This window comes from Xylona heveae, assembly GCF_001619985.1.
Source record: "Xylona heveae TC161 unplaced genomic scaffold L228scaffold_7, whole genome shotgun sequence".
Lineage (NCBI taxonomy): Eukaryota > Fungi > Ascomycota > Xylonomycetes > Xylonales > Xylonaceae > Xylona > Xylona heveae.
Genome location: NW_017264199.1, coordinates 142,202 through 165,612, shown reverse-complemented (window position 1 = coordinate 165,612; position 23,411 = coordinate 142,202). Strand labels below are relative to the sequence as shown.

The following is a 23,411-nucleotide window of genomic DNA, read 5'->3' as shown; positions in this document are numbered from 1 at the left end:
TTTATCATCACAGCATTTAAGCGCGGAAAACGGTGGCGTCCGAGCTAAACCACAATCCCTGTCGATGTTGGTTCCTGAACGGCTCGCCTCGCAGAGCGCCTGGCGCTTCGTTGACCTCCCCTGCCAACGGATTGGTCGAGAGACCACTCTAGTATACAGCCTCCTGCAGAATCGGCATCTTTGAACCTATGGAAGAAGCTCAGCCATCTTTGACTATGATATATTCATAACATATCGCATTTGTCGTGCTTCAATGGCACGATAGATTTGACCCACCAAGCGTTCAAGCCCAACCACACTTGACGACACCATCTCGTTCAGCCGTCCGCCACGCGGCGAGTGATTATCCTCGTAAAGCCATGCACTAAGGACAAATGCTATGCTGATCTTCTCCAAGGTCCGAGGTCAAAAAAGCGAAATGCCCTGCAACGCGATTATTTAAAGTTGTGCAAGGCTTGGTGATCTCATGTTTATTGGACCCTGCACCCTGCTCAACCCCCCCCCCTTGCACCCTTGAGCGATGTTGTTCGGCAAGCACAGTTGTACTTTCTGGGAAAGTACTAAACTTTGAACCGTCTCTATTTGTGATGTTGGTGTTGCAATCTTCCGTAATGGTATTGTCTGTGCAGCACACCCATCTGCCACGCGGAGATTGGGCCTTTTTATTGCTTTTGCTTTGGTGGACGGATCGATAGTTTGTGCTATTGATATTCTCAACGCATCTCCTTCCTCTTGTCTTTTTTCCCTTTTCTTGTTTCTTCAGGACGGGTGCTTTTTTCTCGCTCTCCTCTCTGTCCTTCATTGGCAGATCTTTGGCATATCTTTGTCAGAGGAGAGAACCCATCTTCTTGGAATCCGCGTCTTCTTCCTCTTGCGAATATTACTATATCGTCTTTTCCCTGCAGAGCTTTAGAAAGGCTTAACTGACGAATGTCAACAATAAAAGAAGAGAAGAAAAAGACCAGATCACGCCCAAGATGTCTCCATCAAAGATCTCAAAAGGGATGATCTCCAACCCGGTGTCTCCTGTCCCCAATTATCTCGAGATGCAAAATCTACCGGCTTTTCTCATCCCCGCGCTGGAGTACATTTCACGCAAGTTACAGGAACGAGCTCTGCACCTGACACTCATCGTGAGTCGTGGCCTCACACAGGACCTGCAGATCATCTTCCCTCAGCGCCTCAGCAGCAAGACGCACCATATCCTTTCCAAGGCTGTGGCAAAAGCGTGTCTTAAGTTCCCCCTGAGCAGAACATGGCTCGAGACTCTACTACTTCCTCCTTCACCTACATCATCTCCTGCTCCTTCAAACACATCAACGGAGCAAAATGACAACTCTACCGAAAGCAATGGCTGGAGAAGGAAGAAAAGCCGATCCCGCGAGGCCAGCAAGCCCGAAGCCAATGTGGATGACGACCGTATCCACTCACATCTCGTTCGACGCTCTCTTATCCAAAACGAAGTCCTCTATTCGGCGGAGGGTCTTACATTTCTCGCCGTCGACTATCTCTACGCTCTCAAGTGCCACTTGCGAGACGTTGCATTGACCCAGTCCCCCGACGCTTTGGAGAAATGCGTCGAGGCACTGCACAAGGTGATAGCTTCTCATGACGGCCATCCCATCACAAAGAAATATCTAAAGCGTACCTATAAACACATTCACCTAACCGATGCCAACGACCACGAAGATGATCTCGAGAGCAACACGGCACAAGACGTCGAAGTAGCCGAGGATATGCTCATGCATGTAGTGCACGACGCATATCTTCTCAAGTACGGAGATATCGGAATCATGCTTGCTGAACCTGAGCCGGAAAAGGCACTGCCAGAGGCAGATTCTACTCCTGTACAGCCTCAGATCCATCAACCCACTGCATCCGCTCGTCGACCTGGGCCTCGCCCTCTCCCTCGTCCCGTGCCGCCTGCTGAGCAGTCTCATCCATCTTCCTCCTCCTCCTCCTCCTCCTCCTCCTCCTCCTCCTCCTCCTCCTCTTCTTCTTCTGCTACTTCTCTTCGAGATCATACCACCGCTGTTCCACCTCCACCTCCACCTCCGCCTGCATTTGCACCTCCACCCGCATTAACTTCGCTCGTTCCTGTGTCAAAGCCCAAGGCGACAAAGGCCACTGGACCTGACTTTGCTGAAATCATTCCTGAAGAGGAATACTACACCTCTCGAACCACGATTCTTGCCGCCAACAACAACAAAACAAATCCTTGCCCTCTCACCCAGTACACTACCCTTCTCCCCCACCTTGACGTGAATTATCAATACTCTTTGCCGCAACGGCAGACCTGCGACCCGATTACCCCAAACTCGCCGAGCCAGGTCACGCCAATTACGCGCACCGAGTGGAACATCTTGATCGGATTACAATGTTGAAGAGGGTCGTTCAAAGATCACCGTCTATCTTGTACTTCACAATTACTTCACAATTACTTTTTCTTTTCTTTTTTCCGGGTCAACTTCTTTTCATCATATTTATTATTAGTATCTTTTCATTTCTTTCCTCCTAGGCTTTTATTTATTATTACTATCTTTTCATCCATTCATTCATTCATTCATTCTCTCTTTTTTTTCCCCCTCTTTTCTTTCTTTCTTTCTTTATTTCTTTATACTAATTCTTTCCTTCTTTCTTCCATTCTTCCATTCTTCCATTCTTCCATCCCCCCCCCCCAACCTTTCCCCCGCTCCTCAAGATTGTAGTCAATTCAACCCACTCATACACTATCCACTCTTTTCTTCCCATCCACTGCCGCAACACGGGCTGGATTGTCTCAATTCTCATATTGGGCCTGTGATAATGTGATAATGTGACAATTTCCCTTCTCTCTTGTGCTCAACACATCAACACATCAACACAATGGACACCTCGCTGCTGCTTGAACCCTCGAATTGTCAACTTACAATATATTGACCCAGACGAAAAGTAAATAACCTATTGTCTGCAAAGAAAACCTGACCCAGCAAAGCCCCAGAATCCCAGAACTCCAGAACCCCAGAATCCAGAGCCCTCGTAGATTCGTAACCCAAGGGACCGACATGGATATAAATTAAGCACAAGAATAAATCATGATAAGATGATGACACTCTCTCCTTAAACGAAGATGGCTAACGTGACATTATTGGACATCGCTATCCTGAGTAATCTCTACAACATTTTTCGGGGTTTATACTTAATAATTAGGATATGTCATACTACTAGTACAGCATCACTTGCTTATACGTGTACATCTGTAATTCATCCGTAACAGGTATTCATACAATCAACCCTCTTAGGAGCCATTGATATGCTCATTGCTCTTCTCCTCTGCATGCTACCTCCCCCATTGATATGGTATATCTCTCCCAACAACAAAAAAATGAAATAAAACAACACAAATGGAAATGGAAATAAAAATATAAAATGAAATAAAAATAATAAAAGGGAGCCCGGTAAACCAAGACCAAGAAAAGGATCCAACCACAGTATCCTGGACCAAACCTGCATATTTGCCAAAAACGTAATATATACACTCACTTCCCTACGATGGGCCTGTTGTCCAATCATTCCTCATTCTTCATACTTCCCCCCACCGACAAACGCAATATTACTATGTTCCAGCTTATCCTTGATAAACTCATACACTGTAAACGTGACTGCCTGGCCGGGGGCGACGCGCATGATTCTGGGCGTTATGCCCTTATAAAACGCGCGCGAGCCTTCCTGCTTGAACATGTCTCGCGTAATGGTCGTGATGCGCGACATGGCAGTTTCGCCAGGCAGGCCTGGCGTTTTCTGCAGGCGGGTTTTGATCGTGTCAATGGGGGCGTTGGACAAGGGGCCCATGGCGCCAGAGATGAGACCGATGACCATGGTCTGGTAGGACGGCAGTTCTGTGTTTGCGTACGCGGGTTGTGCTTCTTTGAGCCATTGCTTGAAGTAGCTGTATGCCGTGAAATTTACTGTTGGCACCAGACGTAATCAGCAGAGTAACTTTTGGGGGGAAACAACATTTCACCCCGTTTGACTAAAAAAAAAAATAAAAAAAGAAAGGGAATTGAAAGGTGCATGGGGACAGCTGGACATAGGACAGAGGATATAGTATATACCAGCTTGATTTGTTCCTTGTCGCAGCGCTGTCAGTGTCACACCACGGTATAACGACCCAACGCCCTCTTCTCTGAGCAGGAGGAACAAGGCGTGTGCGGCGTTGCGGTATTTTGGAATGTCTAGTGGATCGGCCATCGAGTGATGTTGTGCTTGGAGTCGAATCTTGACGACTTCCATAGGCGTCACGACGGCCACGGCTTCTGTCACGCCTGCCAAAAGTCCAGCTGAAAGGAGTAACCAAAATTGCGTCAGTCAGTCTTCTCGTTCATTTACGCTCATACGATCACAAACAACAAAGGGGGATACGTTCGCTTTTCAAGGGAAGAAATTCTGCTTACCCAGAAAGGTCGCTCGTCCGCTGACGACTTTTGTCTCCTTATCTGCTAACAGTTGTTTATACCATTCGTACGAGGTGAATCGAATCGCCATTTTGGGTACGATTCCCGTCAGAACGGCTCCGAGACCTTTATATAATGCTAGTGGTGTTTCTTTGCGGACAATTTCCGCGCCAGTCTTTATGAATCCACGTCGTTTTGTCTAATGATTGAAACACGTCTTCTCTTAGTGTTTGCGTTTCTCGTGGATTATAGTGCTTGTGCGGCTGATGATAACCTACCCCTGGTGCTCGTCCCCGTCGTGACAGTTGCATTCGCACTTTTATCGTGTCTTTTGGATAAATCGTCAGGGAAAACAGTTATTTAGTTGACTTGAATAATATTGTCTCTCACCGAGCGGATGACATGCCAGCGCTTCCATCATACCTGCTGCTCCACCGGCTGTTTATGAGAGTCGCCATGTCAGAATCGTGTATCGATATCGCGCAGTTGCAATTCTTCAAGAGCTATTCCCACTCACCGATGAAATTCGTTGCAGCTGATGCTGGCTGCTTTCCATTTTGGCTTCTTCCCGCCATAATTACTCAGAGAGCTGCTGCGCAGCAAAATCACTCTCGTTACTAGCTTTTATACAGAGCAACCCAGATATCTGGAAAAGAATTACATGCGTTCTTCACCGACATATAGTGGGGAAAGAAAAGGAAATGAGGAATGACTCAATTTCTCTCTGAGAGAGAAAAAACAGCAGGACATAAAATCATGGGCATGTGCTATAATACAGTACAATCACAAGCTCCTCAAGCAGGGTGCCCGGGAAGTTTAAAAAGCAGCCTTGGGCCGAGAAAACCCCAGAGTCCAATGACCAGACTATGGCCCGGAATGGGAACACCTGCCGGGAACTAGGGGAGCATGGGGTAAAAGGGCAAAAGGGCTGCAAATGGGCGAACGGAACGCTGAAGATTCTGCCAGGCACAACACGGCGTCCAAGCACAGCGCCTCAAGACGAAAAGGGGACCTGAAAAGACCGATGACATATTATGGTCCTCGGCATGGCTGACGATGCGAAGGGACCAATAGCGAGACATTGCTATGACAAGTGATGCGCAACGACTCTTGTCATCGTATAGAGGAATAGCAAAACCGTTCAATAGGGCAAAAGCGCACATGGGATCTCAGGGTATCTTCGTCATTTGGTCGGTTGCGGGGGAATTTGGGGGGAGAGACCGCCCCGGTTAAAGGGAGGACTATCGCCTTTTCGGTAATACGCGGGGGTTTCTCCGCAATGCCGAGGTCCGCACGTGTTGTGTGACCTGCAACTGAATGGGGACAATAGTGGCTTTCTCCTCAAGAGTATTCTAGAGTACCTAGTTTGAAGTATGGAACAAGAATTTTTAGATACTAGCAAAATGGCGGATTTTATTTCTTCAATGCTGGGTTACTCTATTCTTTGCTGCGCCAAAATATAACACTACATGACGAGCTCATCGTCGTCCCGGTCGCTTGGGTCTGGCAAAGCCAGTCTTTTGTTCTTGTTTAGGATGGAATTCTTCATGCAATACTGATGCACTTATCTCCGAGGGTTCTGATGCTTCGAGCTGTCTCATTGTCAGTTCCAACTTTTTACAACACAAATTGACACCTCTGGACGGCCTTACCTTCTTCGCAATGACGAGACCAGCGTCTCTTTCGGAAAGAATAATCATGCTGGCACGAGACGTCGAATATACCATGCGTTCTTTGATCTTCGACGCGCCGGGGCACGTATATATGAAGACAATCGGCGAATCCTCCAAATCTTCCGAGCCCTTTGAATATCGATAGAATGAATACCGGGGTTCGCTGCTAGAGATGGTGGCACTCAAGCCATCTGGATCTGTAGTGTTTGTGTCGGCCAGCTCAATCGTTTCTCGGGGCACATCGATGCGCTATGAAACATCCCCAAAATTTAGCCCATTGTACGGAGATGAGGTGTTTAGCATCGATCCTTACCAATTGTACTAAATTGAACGATGCGCTCTTCAGGTTCTTCAAGGCGTTCATCGCCTCATCCGAGACAGGAAAGTGGACCAGCGACTTGACGTGGTTTGACCGTGCTGTTGTTCCACCGCTGATTTCCGCCTCGGCTTCCTTGACGATTTGCAGCGATTGCTCCTCCTCCGTCAGAGGCGCCTTTGTCTCGCCATGTTGATCATGTCTCTTCCAGCCTTCAGCCGTCAGTTCTTCCTTTGTTGTTGCAAATAGAGTCTCGCGAAATCTCTCCGTGCCCAGCTCCCTCACAAGAGTTAGTCTCGTAGAAGCAAAGAGCATCTTCTGCCGAACGTTTGCCGTGTCGGGAACATAAGTGACGGCAACGAAACCGTCAGGGGCATCGTAGCGGCGGAGAATCACGTAGGCAGCCTCCTTCTCTTTGAGCAATGAGTCGAGAGACGAGACGTCGGACAAAAAGTCGGGAGTCGTCAGAGGGATAGTCTGAATAGGGACGAGCTGTTCCCGGTCGATGCCTGCTAGCAAGCCGCGCTGAGAAGGTGACGACACAAGCTCATTGAAGGCTTGTTGGAGCTCCTTTGAAGCTAGCACATTGTTACTATCAGAAAAACTAAAAAATTTGAGAGTATTTCACTGACCAGAAATTCCTGACTGCATCTTGGACGTGACTTCTCGCTGTCCTGGTCGTAGATGTTGACAGCAAGCGGTCTGGAGGTTGTGACATTAAACAATGGTGGGGTAGTCCCGGCGACAGGGCGACAGGGCGACCGGACGGAGCTCTCGTTCGCGAGCCTCCGTTGCGCTCAAACTGGCTGTGTTGCTCCGAGGGCTCGTCACCCCGCTGTGCTGCGACCCTGAATTGCGCTGCACCATGCAAAAGAAATACGGGCTCTAATTGCAATATCCTATCCTTAAACCATCGAAAAGGATATGGAGAACCTTAAAATACCGCCGGGGACGTTTATCCCCCCATTGCGATTCGCAGTGGTCGAACCGCATCTTTATCGAGGAAGCTATCCCCGCCCATTGTACGATCTCATTACCGATCTTTCAAGGACTTGGGGAAAGCATGCTGACAGTGTAAACAAGGAATCTTGGATTCCTAGAATCACTTAAGCTTAAGACCATCATATCACTCACGCCTGAGCCATTGTCGCAAGACATACAGCGCTGGGCTCACTCCCACGATATATCCCTGGTTCACTTTGCACCAGTCAAGGGCAGCAAGAAAGAGGCGCCGCTTGACAACTCAGAGGCTACAAAAGTGGTGGAATTAGCTCTCAATCCAGAAAATGCGCCCATGTATATACACTGTCTGAATGGAAGCGGTATGTCAAGCAGAACCCTTCGGTGGGTGCGGGGCTTTTACATTGTATTATACTGACCAGTTCCTTGTTTGTTGCTACACAGAAGTTACTTCGATTGCAATTTGTGCGTTGCGGAAGCTTCAATTTTGGTCTCACCCCGTCATATTTTCAGAAATGATACGGTTCTCGGACATACATTCGTACTCGGAGAGATTTCTTGAGAATTTTGGCGGCGTAGATACTGGTGTTGATATCGTGATACCCAAAAGAAGAGTTGCTTGGCTTTGGCAAGGTCTTGTTGATGAAAAGGGGAAACTACCGGAAGCTTATACTGGCCTAAAAAATACAGCCTGGGCAATGAACATACGATACGAGGATGAGCAGCTAGAAGCTGAGCGGGTCGCGATCGAGGAGAAAGACAACGATACATATGAAATGACACGATGGCGATCTGGCGTAAACGGCATAACCATGATCACGGAGAATCAATCGACGGCAATTCCAGACGGCGACACTCCGATTTTATAGGAAATCAAGCTTTAGGGGGAAAGGTATCAATTCAACCGGTGAACGAAGCAGTAGTCCAACGGGATGCGATTATCTAATGTCATCCTGATGACGAATTTGAGTGCTCCATAGGCACTCCCCAAGGAAATAAAGAAAGCCAAGAAAACCCGGCAAAACGAACGAGGTAATGAGTGTATCCGAATCCATCCGGCCCGAGCGGAATCATTGAAGACGATAGAATGGAAATTGACCCGGGTGCATCATTGTTTCGGTATGGTAAGTGTGCTCCTGCACAATGAGTTTTAAATTGGTGGGGGCGCGGCGCTGATGATAGAACTCGCCATTTTAGTAATTGACGTAAACAAAGGATATCCAATGGCTAAAGGATGAGAGATTCCAGCGTACCTTTATCCCACTGGCCTTGCTTGTCAGCCCCCTTGGACACACTTTGAACAGTTGCCGCACTTCAGGCTACTGGTCAAATCACCCATGTTGGTCTCGCAGCGACAGCCGATTTTGTACGACTTGACGACTGCACCGCAGGAATGCTTAATGTTGTTATAGCACATTTTGAAAATAGAATGAATTGACGCAATTCAATCAATGCTGCTGTCTGAATGAAAGATTAAGAAAAAGGAATCAATTGCGACCTGGAAGAAAATATTTGCGCGATGTCGTATGCTCGCGTCTTGTGGGGGTATCTCTGAGGCAAAAGTTTTGCGTGATATCTATCGTCCGAGCTTCGATTGATGGTCGAGGTCTTCGTCGGAGAGAGAGGCACAGCCTGGTCTTTGATGATGAACTTTGTGTGATGGCAATAATAGTAGGAAGTTGCTGGTGAATGAAAGTGAAGGACTAGGAGGAAGAATTGTGAACGTTGGGTTCAACTCGACCGTCCGGCGGTAATTATGCGTTCTGGTCCCTGGAGAATTGAGAAACAGAACATGTCAGTTCAGTTCGGACAGTCCGCGACAATGTGATGCCCGACGGCGTGCCGAATGCTCGTGACAACTGCTGATTGCCAGCAATGCCAGTGTCCGCAAGGCAGTACCACCGGGCGTTTCCGAGAGCCAGCTCCATACCGTGTCTCCGGGATCCCCGCAGCGTTGAAGAAGAAAAAAGATGATGAGCGTTTTCGGTTGGTAGTAAAGGAGCGACGATGGTTAATTGTATGGTAGCAATGCAACGGGAAAAAGAAGGTAAAGTTTGCAGACGTTTCAAAAGAAATGGAAGAGGGGGTGGGTAGAAAGGGAATACGAAGGAGCCACATGCACAGGCAGAAAAGAAAGAAACTTGCTACGCCTCTTTTCTCTGCTAAGCCTTGCTGGACCAGGGTGGTCTCTTCGCTCTCTTCCTGGGAATATCATCCATCACGGTAGAGTAGCTCTAGAGGGCCCGAAAATTTCCCAAACGATGGGGCCGCGGGATGCTGACGCACACGGCGCGACGCCCTAGACGGCCCCAAACGCATAGACGTAGAGTAGACACATGAGACACTAGGTCGGTATCCGCACCAACGGTTCACCCTTTGACGAACCCAAAACCCAACCGGGGCGGCATGTCCGGCCATCGAACCTTTTGGATCCCAAGGGCGGTGTATTATTCAGTCATCGCCCAAGTGTGATTTGGGGAAAGTGCGGTAAAACGGTAGGCAACAGCCGGTGGGATCCAACAGGCGGGCGGAGCTACCTCATCGCCCCCATCCAGCCCTAGCCCGCTAAGTTTATAGCCCGAGACGAGGAGACAAGCCACCACACAGGGGGCCAGGCCATAACTAATGCCCAACTGGAAGAGCCAAACGAAACGTGGATCGTGCAAGTGGAAGTTCTAAACCCACCGGCGTAGTTTAACTGTTCACTTCTCACTCCCACTCCTGCTTCTACTGCGTTCCACGGACACGTTCCAGAACAGCAACAGACCAGAATTAATGTGCTCATAAATTTCCTTTTCCGCCCACTTATCGTAGATGCTCCTGGACATATATTTGGGCGTGTGTTAGGGTAGCAGTAGCACAAGGCATTCCCCTCGGACCAGAGAACTATTGCCAAAAAAAAAAAAAAGAGAACATAGAGAATTGGAAGGAAAACCATTCGACGTGCTTCACCGCCTGATCATCGATGCATGCTGTAGCGTGCATATTGTCTGCAAATCATCAGTCGGATCCCTGACCGTGAGTCAATCTTATCAGCAAGCCAGCCGCACCCTGCCGCATGTTCTCAATGCATGTCAATAATGTACCTTGAAAAGCCCGGCTTTTCAAAGCCACAGTAGATGCATATTAATAATCATAGAAACCGAATTGGAAAGCTTTGCTTTTCTTTCTTGCCTATCTCTTTCTCTCGATTACTGTGTCGTTCGCAGGACCAATCCTGTAATTTACGGCAGTATTGTCGAACGGGGAAATCACCCCATTTTCTCACTGGATCTGGTCGCTAATTAGCAAATCGATCTTGGCTGCTTCTCCACCCACAGGATTGACTTTTTTTGGATCACCAATAACAACACTCGTAATCATACCGAGGAGTCTTCCTATGACCAGGAGAGCGGAAACACGGATCTGTGTCCGTTTTCGGGAGGCGCATCCCGCGTCCGTCTCTGTGCGTAGCGAACCAGGCCCGATCGGACGCGACTTGCGACCTACAGTATCCCATAGTACAGAACATTATCATCATAGCACTTTGCGTTGTTTCAAATCGACATCCTTCTGGCGTCATGTGCCCTAGGATTGGCAGGCAGTCAAATCTAAGGAACAAGTCAGAAACTCAACACAAAAAGGCTATCATACGAGTATTGGATACTGACAACGGTTGAGATACCGTAACCTCATTTCATCGTTGGCGTAACGCTTGTTGTGGTGCCCGAGTGGTACTGCGAAGAAAGAATGATACTGATACTGTCAGGCTGCGCCTTACATGAATGACCGTTGATGATAACGAATATGAGCTCATATGCATATGAAGCTGCTTTCAACTCTTTGAGAGATTGTGTTGCGTCAAGTGTCATCAAAGAATGTAATGCACAATCCGAGATTATGAGGCTGTGGCAGGGTTGCATGCAACTACTGTAGCTCCATGTACAACAATCTCTGATCGTGCAGATTTTGTCAAAATAACGCATCTGCAGCTGATTTATGGGGGTGTGTGCCCTCTTGGGTTGACATGCGTGCGCCACGACGGCAACTTGTTTCAAACCCAATCTTATCAGTTGTTGCCCTGTCACTTGATCAAATGCATCAATTTGACTACTACTTGTCACTCCCAGTATTTGATGGCGGAGAATGTTCCGGAGCTGCCAGATGCGAGAGAAGGCATCCAACACTTGTTTCCTCTCATAGCATTTAATCTGCTACTATAGTCTTGTATGCCGTAACAGTGCTGCGTCCAATCGAATGGCTAGACGGGCGGGCGGGCAGTCGGGCGGGAAAAGGATCAGTAAGAAAATACGAACCCCACGGGCACCGCCACGAAAGAGGATCACCTCTTTTTCGTTTCCTGATCGATCATACCCTGTACCTATGGCCTTGATCTTAACTATTGACCACTAAACACTCAACACATCTGTCAAGTGCCACCAAATAAGGAATCCTCAACAACATATTCCCGCAGATGATGACCACATTTTGCTTACTTGCTAAATCGTCTGTGAGCTTGTCTCACGTCGAGTTTTCGCTCCTCTTTTTTTCCCCTCTCTTTCTCTTTGATAGTGATCTGCAACGCTATGATGCAATTTCTGTCTCCATGATCTACTCGCAAGTCCTTTCGGGGAATTGACTTTTTACAATACCGCCGTAGCATTTTCCGTGAGCATCCAGTGCAGTAGTATAATAATCCAGATGACCGGTTTATCGTTTTTTTGCTTCGGATAACTGGGGCGCTCAACGTCCTGTAACTAAAATGCCCAGCTAATCGGCTCTAGCTTCTTAACTAGCCGAGTTACGAAGGTACTGTATTCGTCTAGTAACCAATTAATTCGCGTTCTTGCTTTAAGTCAGGCACCTTACTCTTAGGTAGCTATTCCACCTATCCTGACTCTAGCAAAGAACGAGCCGTCGTTTCCCCTGAACTACCATCCATGTCCGCCACGATACGATCGCCGTCGGCTGGGCTGAAACACAAGTTGCAAAACGGCGGTACAGGACTGGACTCCGTTCCCTTCCCCTCGGACAAGCTCCGCTAATTGAACTGTGGAGCCTTTTACTTCTCTTCCTTTCATCTTTCTATCTGCCGTACGGAGCTCTGCTTTCTTCTTTTTCGCCTCGTTCCATATTCGCCTCATTAATATTTGACTCGAGCACACAAGCTCTCCTGAGTCCCAAATGGAAGATCCTTTTCTTTTTAGGTTTGCACGTACCACATTGCATCATAAAATCATAGCTTCATTGCATCATTGCACGCTTTCTCTCATGCTTTAATAATGAGGCGGTGAAGCAGGTTTACACTGCCAAGCCTCTTTTTTTTTTCTGTCTCGGAAATTTTATGTCCTATTTCTCTGTCAAGCCCCACAAATCCAGAGTAGGGAACAACATTTACAAAGTACAGCACTACAATATTTGTCTCGGTAATATATCGGAGTATAGCACAGTCCGATCGGAACTGCACTTCAGGCACCCGTGATGCCAAGAGACGAACATGGGAATACCCTACAATAGTAGTCTGCGATACGATGATAATCCCAGTCCAGCCAGGGGTATCCTCCTGTCAGTTCTAGAGGCTCTGTTTAGGCAACAACGTTTGACCTGATCAGAATAACGAGGCTGAGTAGGAATATTTCCGTACTGAAAGGATGAATGGTGAGATGGCATATTGAGCCAGATGATCCAATTTTGGTCCCGATAATGAAGACCAAATGAAATGAAAGGAAATAGCAGGCTCGACACTTTGAGTAGTCACTGCCAATGCTGCCACCGTAGCTCGTTGAAATTGTCGCGGAAAATATATATACTTTCCTACGACGCAAAGATTGTTGAGGGTCTGCCCGAAACGGTATCATGCGTCTTATCGATATTCCATCCTGGCCATATATTCACAGTACTTTTTAATTCTCCTCTTTTTCAAACATTTGAAATTCAAAATCGATGCCATTCTCAGAGATTATTCCCTCCGGAACGGTCTCGCCCACCCAGCGCTCTAGTTGCGCATGAGACGCTTTCCGCCAGCCCTCTGAGGCGGACATTTGGAGCGGGAAAAAAGTATCGCATTCAAAGGGCGTGGTGACCTCTGTGAGCAGCACGCGTCGCGTGTATGGGAGTTGTGCGGCCAGTCTATACATTTCTGCGCCGCCAATTACGAAAACTCGATCAATGACGGTAGTACTACCGGCAGCAGGTGTTTCGGGTTTTGTTGATGTGATGGTTGTGGTAGCGCCTTTTGAGCTCAGGCCCGAGCCATCTATCTGGCCATCCTGCTGTGCTCCTTTTCCTTGTGCATCATTGCTGCTCGGCGGAGTAGCGATATCTTCTGCTGCACGAGCTGCGGTGAATGGTCCAGATGAGTCTGCGGATGCCGGAACTGTAGATGCAGAGGTAGATTGCTTGAAGACACCAGTCGTAGCTTCATTGACGCTGAGCTCGCGCTTTTCGTTTCCTGCAACATTCTCATGCGTCTGTCCATCCTGATGCTCCGGTATGCACCTCCCTCCCACCATCTTCAAGGCCTCTTCCAGACTTCCAGCGGCAATGGCTCCCTCGGGCAAATTCCCTAGCTCGGCCGGACGCCGCGACACGACAACGTTGAGACGATCAGGAAGCGGGCGAAACCGGGGCGGAATACTATCCCACGTCTTGCGACCCATGATTACAGCGTTGGTGAGCTTCACGGTGCGGTTGCGATGGGATTGCAGGTTATGCTCGGGGCCGTTGTCGCTGGTGGTAGTATTGCCTCGTGGTGTCCGTTTTGTCACACGCGCAAAGTATCGCATATCGGAACGGAGTGATTGCCATGGCAGGCCACCTTTGAGGCCAATGCCTTTTGAGAGCGTCGCCGCAACGATGAGGGTAAGCTGCGGCGATGCAGGACATGAGGGCGTGTGCGGCGACATGGTTGAACCGAGGATTTCAGGCGGTGAGTTGGGTGTATATGAATCTTAGAAAATTTTATAGTGTAACACAGGCCAAATAATAGGTATCTTGAACAAAAAGGATTTCCCGGAGAAGTCGTGTATGTACGGGTTTGCAAGCTCAGGGTCTGATAAACTTCCAGCGGAAATCCATTTGTCTAGGCGGAACGAAACTTGACGCGTACCGACGCGACAGAGCGAATGAGTCGATTCTTTAACCAATCTAGGCGAGCCATCGCGGGGGATAATCTTTGGACAGCTCACCGAGAGCAGTATCTGGAAATCAATTTTGATCTGCTTGAATTAAAATAATTTCCCCCATTATTTGATCAAATCTTGCTTATTGGACAACCATTTTCGTCCTCTGTCTCTGCGACAAGGGCATGGCAATGACGGGTGGGAGACTCTTCATAGAGTATAATTAGAGGATGATTAGAGAACTACTTGAACACCAGGCTAGAGAGAGGAAAAGAGTCTTCAATAATTGTTCGCGATTTTTTTTGCTGCATCAACGTGAATATAGTACTCTGTCCATTACCGAGCCGTAAAATACTCCTATAGCGGCTTGGATAGGGGAATGCGGCGGCTAAATGAACTTGGCCACAAATGCGCTCTCCATTCCAAGATATGGCCGCATCTCTTCCGAGGTCTAACGCGTGAGGGTCGTTTTTACGGGTATGCAGACCTTCCTTTGACAAAGAAGCCTCTGAGAAAAGGACTCATCCATGAGAAATTGCTTAATTTATTTCCCCATTTTCACGATGACTTCCAGTCTCCGTATAGTCCGTCTTCGCTCTTCAAAAGCCGAGTGGCTGCCTCGCCAACAGCTTGAGCGTTGGTCTCTGTCGTGGCGGCAGCTTCGCTTTCACCGATGGTCTTCAGCTCTCCAAACAGCCATGCTTCCTTTAATGAGCGTGTTAATGACAACACGTCTTCCGCTGCGCGAACCTATTCATAGACACAAAGAGGCAGAAAGTCAGCCTCCTCCGTCACCGAGAGAGCGCAATGTTCCTATCGAAGTCGGAGCACAAAGCGTTTCATGCACGGGGTGGCGAATAAATTTGTTTTCTCCTCGGGACCCTGATAATCGAAAACTCACCAGTGCAGCAGTCTCCACTTCCATCTGGTATGCTTCCATGGCAGTGCCATTCCTGTCTTTGCCTTCGATCTTTATTTGATATCTTAGCATATGAATCATATCATGCCAATGCAGCGCAAGGAAGGCTTTAGACGAAAGAGGGGCTTGAAGAAACAATGGTGATCTGAGCCTCAAAACTCCCAGTATTATTTCCGGGATGGAAGACTAGATGGAAGGAAAAACTTACAGGCGCGAGAGCAATAATATTCTCAAATCTTCGTAGAAGCTGAACAGTATCAACTCCAACTCGGTCTAAGTTATGTTAGTCTAATCATCCGCTTCTTTCTTCTGTGTGATTGAGAATTATGATCGAATTTTCAGACAAAACTGCTTTTTGGATGCAATATATAGCTTTTGCAATCCCCTTGGCGGGGCTGTTTCGGTGTAGCTAGATATAGAACCTTAACCAGCCTCAAACCGCGATCAACAAGGACAGAGAAAAGGCACCCTAACCAGAGCATAAAAGACCAATCTGCAAAAGGATTCTCTAGAAAATACCAGACAAAATCTACCAAGCTACAAAGGAATAAGGAAATATTGCAATATTTCTTGACGAAGAACGAGTTGGAATAACTCACCCAATAGGACACTAGAGCTCCGTGCCGTATCAGCCATGATAAGGTCTATCACGAGATGGATGATCGTTATGGAGCATAAGCAGCAGTGGCTAGAAACTATACTATGACAAAGATACTAGGAGAATGATTATCCACTATCATGAGTTGAAATGTTTTATTGGGCCATGGTCGTCGGATTCTCCTGTCAGTATGCACCGATGGGAAGATCAGAGGAACTCCGAGCCGCCGACAGGCCGAGAGTACTACGTAGGTTAGGTAGTTCGCGTTACTACAGTAGTACGAATCTAAGCGAAGTCTCGAATGGCGATCGAGCAATCAGGACTAAATACATGTAGGCAAGGATATTAAAGCATTATATTTCATGGTTTCAGCATAGCCTGATACAATTATATGCATTACAGCTATATTAACTACAGGAGGGTGTACTGTTGAAAACATGAGGAAATGAAGGAAAATTTACTAAGTAACTCCACATATATATGCCTTGCAAGAGTTAGAGTTACTTTTACTTTAATATTTGTGCCTTGGAAGGTGAATACCTTCTTGTAGATGATATCCCTAGGCATTGGATATATAGAGAATGGTTTCTCAGCATTTTGAATGGCTAATTGTTCAGGATACAGCTTGGATCTTTTACATACAGGCCAAAAGCACTCGAGCCCCATGGAAGTTCCATTGTCTGGTTCGAGTAATATCCACTCCCCCCCTCTTTCTGCACAGAGAGCAGAAGCACTGTATACGAGTCTCTAGCTGGCATTATTAATTGCATCACCGAACAACCGACACGAATTTACTTAAGAAGCAGCTTTCCCAGAATAAAGCGATACATGATTCGGTACTAGAGAAGCATACTTTGGAAATTAACTGGTATTTTAATGCCACTGACTACCCGTCCACGGCATGGTATTAATATGACCAAACGATTAAAATATATTAATTTCCGTGACCGCCATGGCGTCATCTAACGATTTGGAAATCGTAAGGCGTGCTGCACAAGCGTCGCAAGAGCGTCGAAAAAAGAAGAAGGAGGAGGAGTCACTGAGGATGCCCAATGATGAAGAAGTCGCGGTGATGGAACGAGCGGCCACGAACTCCCAGGAGCGACGAGCGAAGAGCAGAAGCGGCCAAGCTGGAACGAGTGATAGTGGAAAAGGAAAGGGGCGATCGGCTTAAGTTCGGCCTAAGATTTACGTTAATCTTCTATTATCATACTGAATTCGACAATTACCGGAAGAGGACGTTATCCGTACATTATGACAATATTGTTAAAGCACGCTCCTAATTGTGACCGTAACTATGCATTTTTATTTGTTGCTTTTCTGAAACATGGTCTTTATAAAGGCCTAGCCTTAGGTAGGCTCGTATATACGAACCGATGGTTGCGAAATATTCGAAGTGCTCTGAGTTATATAACAAGGGGTGACCGCTACATTCTTGTTTTGGCTGCAATCAGACAACGATTTACTTCTTATTCTCGGACTCGTTATTATGGATCTCGACGCGCTCGCACTTGACAAATCGAATCATACCTTCACCACCTGGTTGACAGAATTAAAGAAACCTGAATCAATCAAATTCCTTGCGGGTATCGCGGCTGAGGTTAGAGGGGAACATCCATCGTCTTTCAAACTCCTGATAGGTGCCTTCAATGCTTGTCTAGTCTGCCACTTCGAAAATAATGAGGAACTCGATACTGTTATCCGTTTTCCTCAACCGGGAAGGGTCCGGTTTCCAGAGGAAAAGGTCCGCAAAGAGGTGGCAGTCCTGCGCTTCATCGAACAATATGCGTCAATTCCTGTGCCACGGGTCCTTGGTACGGGCAAATGCAAGCTAGGCCCCTACATCATCATGCCCTTTGTACCTGGCATCAATCTATCCGATGTGCTACAAATGTCAGAGGCTGAATTTGTGTTGAAGGACGACATTGAGGAAATCGTTCTTAAGAGAGCCTATCGTGTCATGGCGGATGTGATGGTCGAGCTTCGTCGCTTTGCATTTGACAGGATTGCTTCCATTACTGAGAATGGTAGCACCGAAGGTCGCCCACTGACAGGCGACATGGTGTTTCTGGCAGAATGTGGCAATATCCAACCCATCACACAGACAAATGAAACATTTTCATCCAGCCGCAGCTATCTCCAAAGTTTGGTTGCGCAGCTTTTTCGACAACTCGATACGCAACGCCATGATATTGTTGCAGATGAGGCCGACTGTAGGCGGAAATATATTGCGCGATGTTTATTCAAGAGGATTGTCGCATCACTGCCACTCGAACCTGATGGTCCCTTCTGCTTAGCATGTGATGATTTTCGGCCTTCGAATGTACTCGTTGATGAGGAATTAAATATCACAGCAGTCATCGACTGGGAATTTTGCTACGCTGGACCTCTTGAGTATGCGTATAGTCTTCCGTTCTGGCTACTCCTTCAACGACCAGAGAGATATAAGCCGAATCTGTTGACCTTCGAGGCAGTCTACAATTCGAGGTTGCCCATCTTCTTGGCAGCACTACGAGAAGCTGAATCGTTGGCAATTGAAAGAGGCACTCTGGCTTCCTCAGAGCGCCTGTCAACGATGATGGAGAGTGACGTGGCTAAAGACCGATTTTGGATCTTTTACGCTGCGAGGAACAACTATGCATTTGACGAAATATACTGGACATTTATTCACGGCAAATACTTTGACACAGAAAGAGAGGACGAATTGTTAGAGCACCTCTCAGATGAGGAGAGGCGAAACCTACCCGCGTTGGTTCAGCGCAAAATGGAAGAGCAAAAATCATCTGAACTAGCCGACTGGGAGAGCAACGAAGAATGGAAAGCAGACGGCCTATAATGCCCTAATAAGAGGGGCGTTGATGGGATCACGCTCGTCTTGCGCCATGTTATAATATTGCATCATATGAAGAAACCTTCGTTTTCTGTCTTTTTTTTCTCGTTATTGGTAGCATTAGCACTAGAGTCGAGATCGTTGCTCTAAGGTCTTTTGATTATTCCTTGTGACCTTCTAACGTTTACATTACTAGTCTGTGTTGTGAAGAATTGACGTTTCGCCTCCACCTGCATTCGTTTTAGCTTCCGTGAGTCCGAAGAAAGGGAGGGGTTTCCCCAGACTCAGTCGGCCCCTTGGTTTATTATCGGCTTATGTACTTAAAACCCGCAACAATCTGGGGAAACACTTGGTTGGCTTACACCGTCCGGCCCCAGACACACAAACACACAAAACCACCTCGGTACTCGGTTCATCCATCTGGCTGCATTGCATATGCCATTTTACTCTGTGGACGACTTCTACTCGGCATCATCAACGACCTTTACTTTCCCGACGTAATACATAGAGTCTAACTTCTCGTTTCCTTATATCCGTATTGACATATAGACCTCGGAATTTCTCGTCTCTTCCTTTCCCTCTTTGATATTTCTTTTATTGACAGCCTGGCCAGCGCCTTGGCCTTTGTTTTGTAATGTTTATCGCGCCTCTCCGATTTCGGTTCGCTGCTTCAACTCTTAGAACTAAATTCCCTGCCCCACCGGCTGCTCTAATCGTAAGATCAATATTGGTGCTGCTTCAAGTCTGTTCAGTGTTTGGCTGACTAGAGGTGCTCTTCAGACATCCTTCATGGCGCCCTCCAGAGCTCGGAATCATACTGCGGCTCTTCCCGCCGGTTCGTAATATCTCTTTTATTTCTCTTTGGCTGAAATGCTGCCAGGGCTCTGTTCGGGGAAAGGAGACCTCGCTGACGTTGGGTGTGCGAATATTTCTAGGCTATAAAGAGGACCTGTCAAAGGGTCCTATGCTTCGTTTTGAAGATTCACTGCCGCGCCTACCCGTTCCGACATTGCAAGAGACCGCCGAGCGCTACGTCAAGTCCGTACACCCGCTGTTGACACCAGAGGAATTGAACCGGACCAAGAGCGCTGTTGCCGAGTTCATTAGCTCAGGCGGCATTGGAGAAGAACTACAAAAGAGACTTGTTGCGCGTCGCGAGGATCCCAATGTGAAAAATTGGATTTACGACTGGTGGAACAATGCAGCCTATTTAGCCTATCGTGACCCGGTGGTGCCGTATGTCAGTTACTTTTATTCGCACCGGGACGACCGGAGGCGGCGCAACCCCGCGAAACGTGCGGCAGCTTTGACCACGGCCGTGTTAGAATTCAAGAAGCAAGTGGACGGAGCAACGCTGGAGCCAGAATACATGAAGAAGCTGCCGATTGCAATGTCCAGCTACGAATGGATGTTCAATGCTTGCCGTATTCCTGCAAAGCCTGCCGACTATCCTGTCAAGCATAGCCACACTGAAAACAAACATATCGTGGTGATACGCAAGAACCAATTCTTCAAGCTCATGCATGAAGTGGATGGTAAGCAGCTGAACACGAGCGAGCTGGAACAGCAATTTCGCAGAATCTACGAGACCGCCGAGAAAGCGCCAGCAGTGGGAGCATTGACATCTGAGAATCGGGACATATGGACAGACGTAAGTCCCATACGTGAAGAAGAAAATTAAAAGTCTCTGGATTGAACGGGTCATTGAATTGTTCTCTAGGCTCGAAATCTACTAATCGCCGCCCATCCGTCCAACAAATCGGCTCTCGAGACCATTGAATCTTCGTCCTTTGTAGTCTGTCTGGACGACGCGGCTCCAGTCACTCTCGAAGAACGCGCGCACCAGTACTGGCACGGCGACGGATGCAACCGGTGGTTCGACAAGCCTCTACAATTCATCATCAACGACAACGGCACGTCCGGCTTCATGGGCGAACACTCCATGATGGACGGCACACCGACACACCGTCTCAACGACTATGCCAACATGCTCATATCCCACAACAAACTGGACTTTGAGAACCCATCGATTCGCTCAAACCTACCAGAGCCACAAGTCATCAGATTCCACATTACGCCCGAAGTCCAAGACGAAATCACCCGCGCCAAACGCGACTTTGACCACGTCATGGGCCAGCACCAGCTCAAGGTCCAAGCATACCAAGGATACGGCACGAACCTGATCAAGCAATTCAAGTGCTCGCCCGACGCCTACGTCCAGATGGTCATCCAACTAGCGTATCACAAAATGTACGGCAAGAACCGGCCGACATACGAGTCCGCCGCCACGCGACGCTTCCAACAGGGCCGCACAGAAACCTGTCGGTCCGTGTCCGACGACTCCGTCGCCTTTTGCAACGCCATGGCCGACCCATCCACTCCGCCCGAAACATGCGTCGAGCTCTTCCGCAAAGCAGTCGCCAGCCACGTCCATTACATTACCGACGCGTCTGCCGGCAAAGGCGTCGACCGCCATCTCTTCGGCCTCAAAATGCTCCTGCGCGACGGCGAGGCCCTGCCGGCCATTTATCAAGACCCGGCCTACTCGTACAGCAGCCACTGGTTCCTCAGCACCAGTCAGCTCAGCTCAGAGCATTTCAACGGCTATGGTTGGAGCCAGGTCGTCGATGACGGCTTCGGCGTCGCGTACATGTGTCTCAAGGATTCCCTGCAGTTTAACGTCGTCAGTAAAGGCCTCGGCAGCGACAGGTTTAGTCATTTCCTCAATGAAGCCGCGGGTGACATTCGTGACATTTTGCTGCCTACTCTTGAGCCTCCCAAGGCAAAGTTATAGTTTTTCTAGTCTTGTTTTCTTTTACGCCTCTCTATTTCTTTTTAGCCCGCTTTACGTTTGCTTGCCTCGATGCGCTTTTACGCTTTACGTCCTGTATGTCTCTTTCATCTCTTTTGGCCTCTTTCATCTATTTACATCTCTTTATCTGTGTGCATCTGTCCACGTCTCTACTATGCCTGTTCTATGTTCATTAGGCAGGGCAGCTGTACCTTATTCTATTGTAGTGTAGTATTAGAAGCTGTCAAGTGGTTGATCCTCATCTACAAAAAAAGCATTTACTCAAGGACACGACGTGCAAGGGATATGTCACGACAAAATCCAATAAACAATGGCAATCTCATGTTCAAGCAATGAATAAAGTTTCATTAAGCCTCAAAGCAACGAGCTAAGCAGGTATCATTAGAGATAAATAGACCCTTGATATTTCGGGTGGATTTTTCAGAAAAGGAGGGGAAAACCGGTGACAAGGGGATATTTCACCGTATTTAGTAGTTGGAGTCGCCGTAGCTATCGCCGCTGCCTTGACCATAGCTGTCACCGCCCTGGCCATAGCCAGCCTGCTCGCGCTTCTCGCGGCCCTTGTTCTCGAGGCCGGAGTGGTGGAAGATACCACCGGCCTTCTCGAGGAACTTGCCAGCCTTGGAGTCTAACAGTAGAGAAACCGTGTTAGTTGGGGAATGCACGCGCGTACAGTAAATTAGGGGGGGAAACAATTATTCAGGAATTGTTAAGAAACGTACCACTAGAGCCGCTGTTGTCATAGTCGTCATTGTTACCGCCCGAAGAGCTGCTCTTGTTGCCATATCCGGCTCCACTAGTGGTGCCAGATCCGTACTGGTTACCAGAGGACTGGTTTCCAGATCCATAGCTGTCGTTGCCGCCAGAGGAGTAGTCATTGGAGCCGCCACCTAGGCCACTGCCGGCGTTGCCGGAAGAGTAGTCGGAAGATCCTCCTCCAAAGCCGGAGCCGGAGCCGGAGCCGGACTAAGCTATTGTCAGTAAAACTTGCAGTATTGCAGGTCCATCGGGAAGGCTCACCTGGTTGCTGTCGTTGCCGTAGCCACTAGACTTGTTACCACCATATCCACCGGAGGTGCTGTCGTCTCCGTAGCCGCTGCTCGACTTGTTGCCGTATCCGCTCGAGGTGTTGTCATCGCCGTAGCCACTGCTCGACTTGTTTCCAAAGCCGCTCGAGGTGTTGTCATCACCGTAGCCGCCCGACTTGCTTCCGTAACCACCAGAACCACCAGACGTGTTGTCATCTCCATAACCACTCGACTTGTTGCCGAAGCCACTGGAGCTGTTATCGTTCCCATAACCGCCGGACTGGTTTCCGTAGCTATCATTTCCAAAACCTCCAGAGGATTGGTTGTTACCGAAGCCAGAGGAGCTGTTGTCGTTTCCGAAACCACTACCACCACGGCCAGAGGACTGTTATCATCCAGAAAACGTCAGCACTTGGAATTGGTATTAGAGTGGTTTTATTGCACTCGGGGAATGTCATGTCACGTACGCCGTAGTTGTCACTACCTCCGCCGTAGCTGTCGTTTCCGCCGTAGCCGCCCTATGACACCGTACCAGTTAGCATTGATTCAGTTACGTGCGTAAGATCTCTGGACATTCGACGTCGTGAAATGCTGAAAAGAAGTAATCTAGGCTCAAAAGTGATTCAAAATTCCACAGGGCTCAAGTGACGATGAGCAAAGGTAGCTTGAAAATTAATCGAGACTCACCGAAGTGTTGTCGTTGTAGTTGGACATTATGACGTATGACTTGATACCTCAAGTA

The 23,411-nt window shown here is 48.0% G+C and overlaps 11 protein-coding genes across 11 annotated transcripts; 5 read left to right on the top strand and 6 right to left on the bottom strand.

The window, feature by feature from the left end:
• Nucleotides 1-977: 977 nt before the first annotated feature.
• L228DRAFT_239483 (hypothetical protein) lies at nucleotides 978-2,384 on the top strand (the record flags this gene model as incomplete). Its single annotated transcript, XM_018331154.1, has 1 exon — nucleotides 978-2,384. The coding sequence occupies one exon, from the start codon at nucleotides 978-980 to the stop codon at nucleotides 2,382-2,384; it is 1,407 nt and encodes a 468-aa protein (XP_018187068.1).
• A 1,171-nt stretch (nucleotides 2,385-3,555) lies between these two features.
• Nucleotides 3,556-5,008, bottom strand: L228DRAFT_253463 (mitochondrial carrier; the record flags this gene model as incomplete). Its single annotated transcript, XM_018333747.1, has 6 exons — nucleotides 3,556-3,947; nucleotides 4,095-4,319; nucleotides 4,434-4,632; nucleotides 4,712-4,761; nucleotides 4,824-4,871; nucleotides 4,951-5,008. The coding sequence occupies 6 exons, from the start codon at nucleotides 5,006-5,008 to the stop codon at nucleotides 3,556-3,558; spliced, it is 972 nt and encodes a 323-aa protein (XP_018187067.1).
• A 900-nt stretch (nucleotides 5,009-5,908) lies between these two features.
• L228DRAFT_248229 (actin depolymerizing protein) lies at nucleotides 5,909-7,125 on the bottom strand (the record flags this gene model as incomplete). Its single annotated transcript, XM_018332809.1, has 4 exons — nucleotides 7,055-7,125; nucleotides 6,420-7,000; nucleotides 6,086-6,355; nucleotides 5,909-6,025 (listed from the first exon to the last, which is right to left on the bottom strand). The coding sequence occupies exons 1-4, from the start codon at nucleotides 7,071-7,073 to the stop codon at nucleotides 5,912-5,914; spliced, it is 984 nt and encodes a 327-aa protein (XP_018187066.1). The 5' UTR covers nucleotides 7,074-7,125.
• A 248-nt stretch (nucleotides 7,126-7,373) lies between these two features.
• On the top strand, nucleotides 7,374-8,008 carry L228DRAFT_197819 (protein-tyrosine phosphatase; the record flags this gene model as incomplete). Its single annotated transcript, XM_018329616.1, has 3 exons — nucleotides 7,374-7,444; nucleotides 7,506-7,744; nucleotides 7,827-8,008. Coding segments are annotated over 3 exons (492 nt in total), but the record flags the coding sequence as incomplete, so codon positions are not given.
• A 1,711-nt stretch (nucleotides 8,009-9,719) lies between these two features.
• On the bottom strand, nucleotides 9,720-10,410 carry L228DRAFT_154874 (hypothetical protein). The gene has a single exon (XM_018329324.1). It carries the CDS (start codon nucleotides 10,318-10,320, stop codon nucleotides 9,940-9,942), a length of 381 nt encoding a protein of 126 aa, XP_018187064.1. The 5' UTR covers nucleotides 10,321-10,410; the 3' UTR covers nucleotides 9,720-9,939.
• Nucleotides 10,411-13,034: 2,624 nt separating this feature from the next.
• Nucleotides 13,035-14,467, bottom strand: L228DRAFT_248223 (hypothetical protein). Its single transcript, XM_018332808.1, has one exon. The coding sequence runs from the start codon at nucleotides 14,264-14,266 to the stop codon at nucleotides 13,265-13,267; it is 1,002 nt and encodes a 333-aa protein (XP_018187063.1). The 5' UTR covers nucleotides 14,267-14,467; the 3' UTR covers nucleotides 13,035-13,264.
• A 193-nt stretch (nucleotides 14,468-14,660) lies between these two features.
• On the bottom strand, nucleotides 14,661-16,174 carry L228DRAFT_261673 (hypothetical protein). The gene is made up of 4 exons (XM_018334351.1): nucleotides 16,001-16,174; nucleotides 15,610-15,674; nucleotides 15,384-15,452; nucleotides 14,661-15,232 (listed from the first exon to the last, which is right to left on the bottom strand). The coding sequence occupies exons 1-4, from the start codon at nucleotides 16,035-16,037 to the stop codon at nucleotides 15,041-15,043; spliced, it is 363 nt and encodes a 120-aa protein (XP_018187062.1). The 5' UTR covers nucleotides 16,038-16,174; the 3' UTR covers nucleotides 14,661-15,040.
• A 1,236-nt stretch (nucleotides 16,175-17,410) lies between these two features.
• Nucleotides 17,411-18,960, top strand: L228DRAFT_248219 (kinase-like protein). The gene has a single exon (XM_018332807.1). The coding sequence runs from the start codon at nucleotides 17,489-17,491 to the stop codon at nucleotides 18,833-18,835; it is 1,347 nt and encodes a 448-aa protein (XP_018187061.1). The 5' UTR covers nucleotides 17,411-17,488; the 3' UTR covers nucleotides 18,836-18,960.
• A 202-nt stretch (nucleotides 18,961-19,162) lies between these two features.
• L228DRAFT_230989 (hypothetical protein) lies at nucleotides 19,163-19,696 on the top strand (the record flags this gene model as incomplete). The annotated part of the gene is made up of 2 exons (XM_018330555.1): nucleotides 19,163-19,544; nucleotides 19,610-19,696. A coding segment is annotated over one exon (182 nt), but the record flags the coding sequence as incomplete, so codon positions are not given.
• Nucleotides 19,619-21,623, top strand: L228DRAFT_253462 (carnitine acetyl transferase; the record flags this gene model as incomplete). Its single annotated transcript, XM_018333746.1, has 3 exons — nucleotides 19,619-19,664; nucleotides 19,765-20,480; nucleotides 20,550-21,623. 3 exons carry the CDS (start codon nucleotides 19,619-19,621, stop codon nucleotides 21,621-21,623), a joined length of 1,836 nt encoding a protein of 611 aa, XP_018187059.1.
• Nucleotides 21,624-21,850: 227 nt separating this feature from the next.
• On the bottom strand, nucleotides 21,851-23,411 carry L228DRAFT_248216 (hypothetical protein). The gene is made up of 5 exons (XM_018332806.1): nucleotides 23,357-23,411; nucleotides 23,137-23,187; nucleotides 22,662-23,054; nucleotides 22,364-22,607; nucleotides 21,851-22,269 (listed from the first exon to the last, which is right to left on the bottom strand). Exons 1-5 carry the CDS (start codon nucleotides 23,381-23,383, stop codon nucleotides 22,109-22,111), a joined length of 876 nt encoding a protein of 291 aa, XP_018187058.1. The 5' UTR covers nucleotides 23,384-23,411; the 3' UTR covers nucleotides 21,851-22,108.

What these genes read in the sequence shown, in the direction of transcription:
- L228DRAFT_154874 (XM_018329324.1), bottom strand. Translation starts at nt 10,320, where the DNA reads ATGGTTTTCCTTCCAATTCTCTATGTTCTCTTTTTTTTTTTTTTGGCA.
- L228DRAFT_248223 (XM_018332808.1), bottom strand. Translation starts at nt 14,266, where the DNA reads ATGTCGCCGCACACGCCCTCATGTCCTGCATCGCCGCAGCTTACCCTC.
- L228DRAFT_261673 (XM_018334351.1), bottom strand. Translation starts at nt 16,037, where the DNA reads ATGGCTGATACGGCACGGAGCTCTAGTGTCCTATTGG. An exon ending in GAGCTCTAGTGTCCTATTGG is followed by an intron (nt 15,675 to 16,000) that starts GTGAGTTATTCC and finishes AACATAACTTAG; the next exon opens with ACCGAGTTGGAGTTGATACT. An exon ending in ATATTATTGCTCTCGCGCCT is followed by an intron (nt 15,453 to 15,609) that starts GTAAGTTTTTCC and finishes TATCAAATAAAG; the next exon opens with ATCGAAGGCAAAGACAGGAA.
- L228DRAFT_248219 (XM_018332807.1), top strand. Translation starts at nt 17,489, where the DNA reads ATGGATCTCGACGCGCTCGCACTTGACAAATCGAATCATACCTTCACC.
- L228DRAFT_248216 (XM_018332806.1), bottom strand. Translation starts at nt 23,383, where the DNA reads ATGTCCAACTACAACGACAACACTTCG. An exon ending in ACTACAACGACAACACTTCG is followed by an intron (nt 23,188 to 23,356) that starts GTGAGTCTCGAT and finishes ACGGTGTCATAG; the next exon opens with GGCGGCTACGGCGGAAACGA. An exon ending in ACGGCAACGACAGCAACCAG is followed by an intron (nt 22,608 to 22,661) that starts GTGAGCCTTCCC and finishes ACAATAGCTTAG; the next exon opens with TCCGGCTCCGGCTCCGGCTC.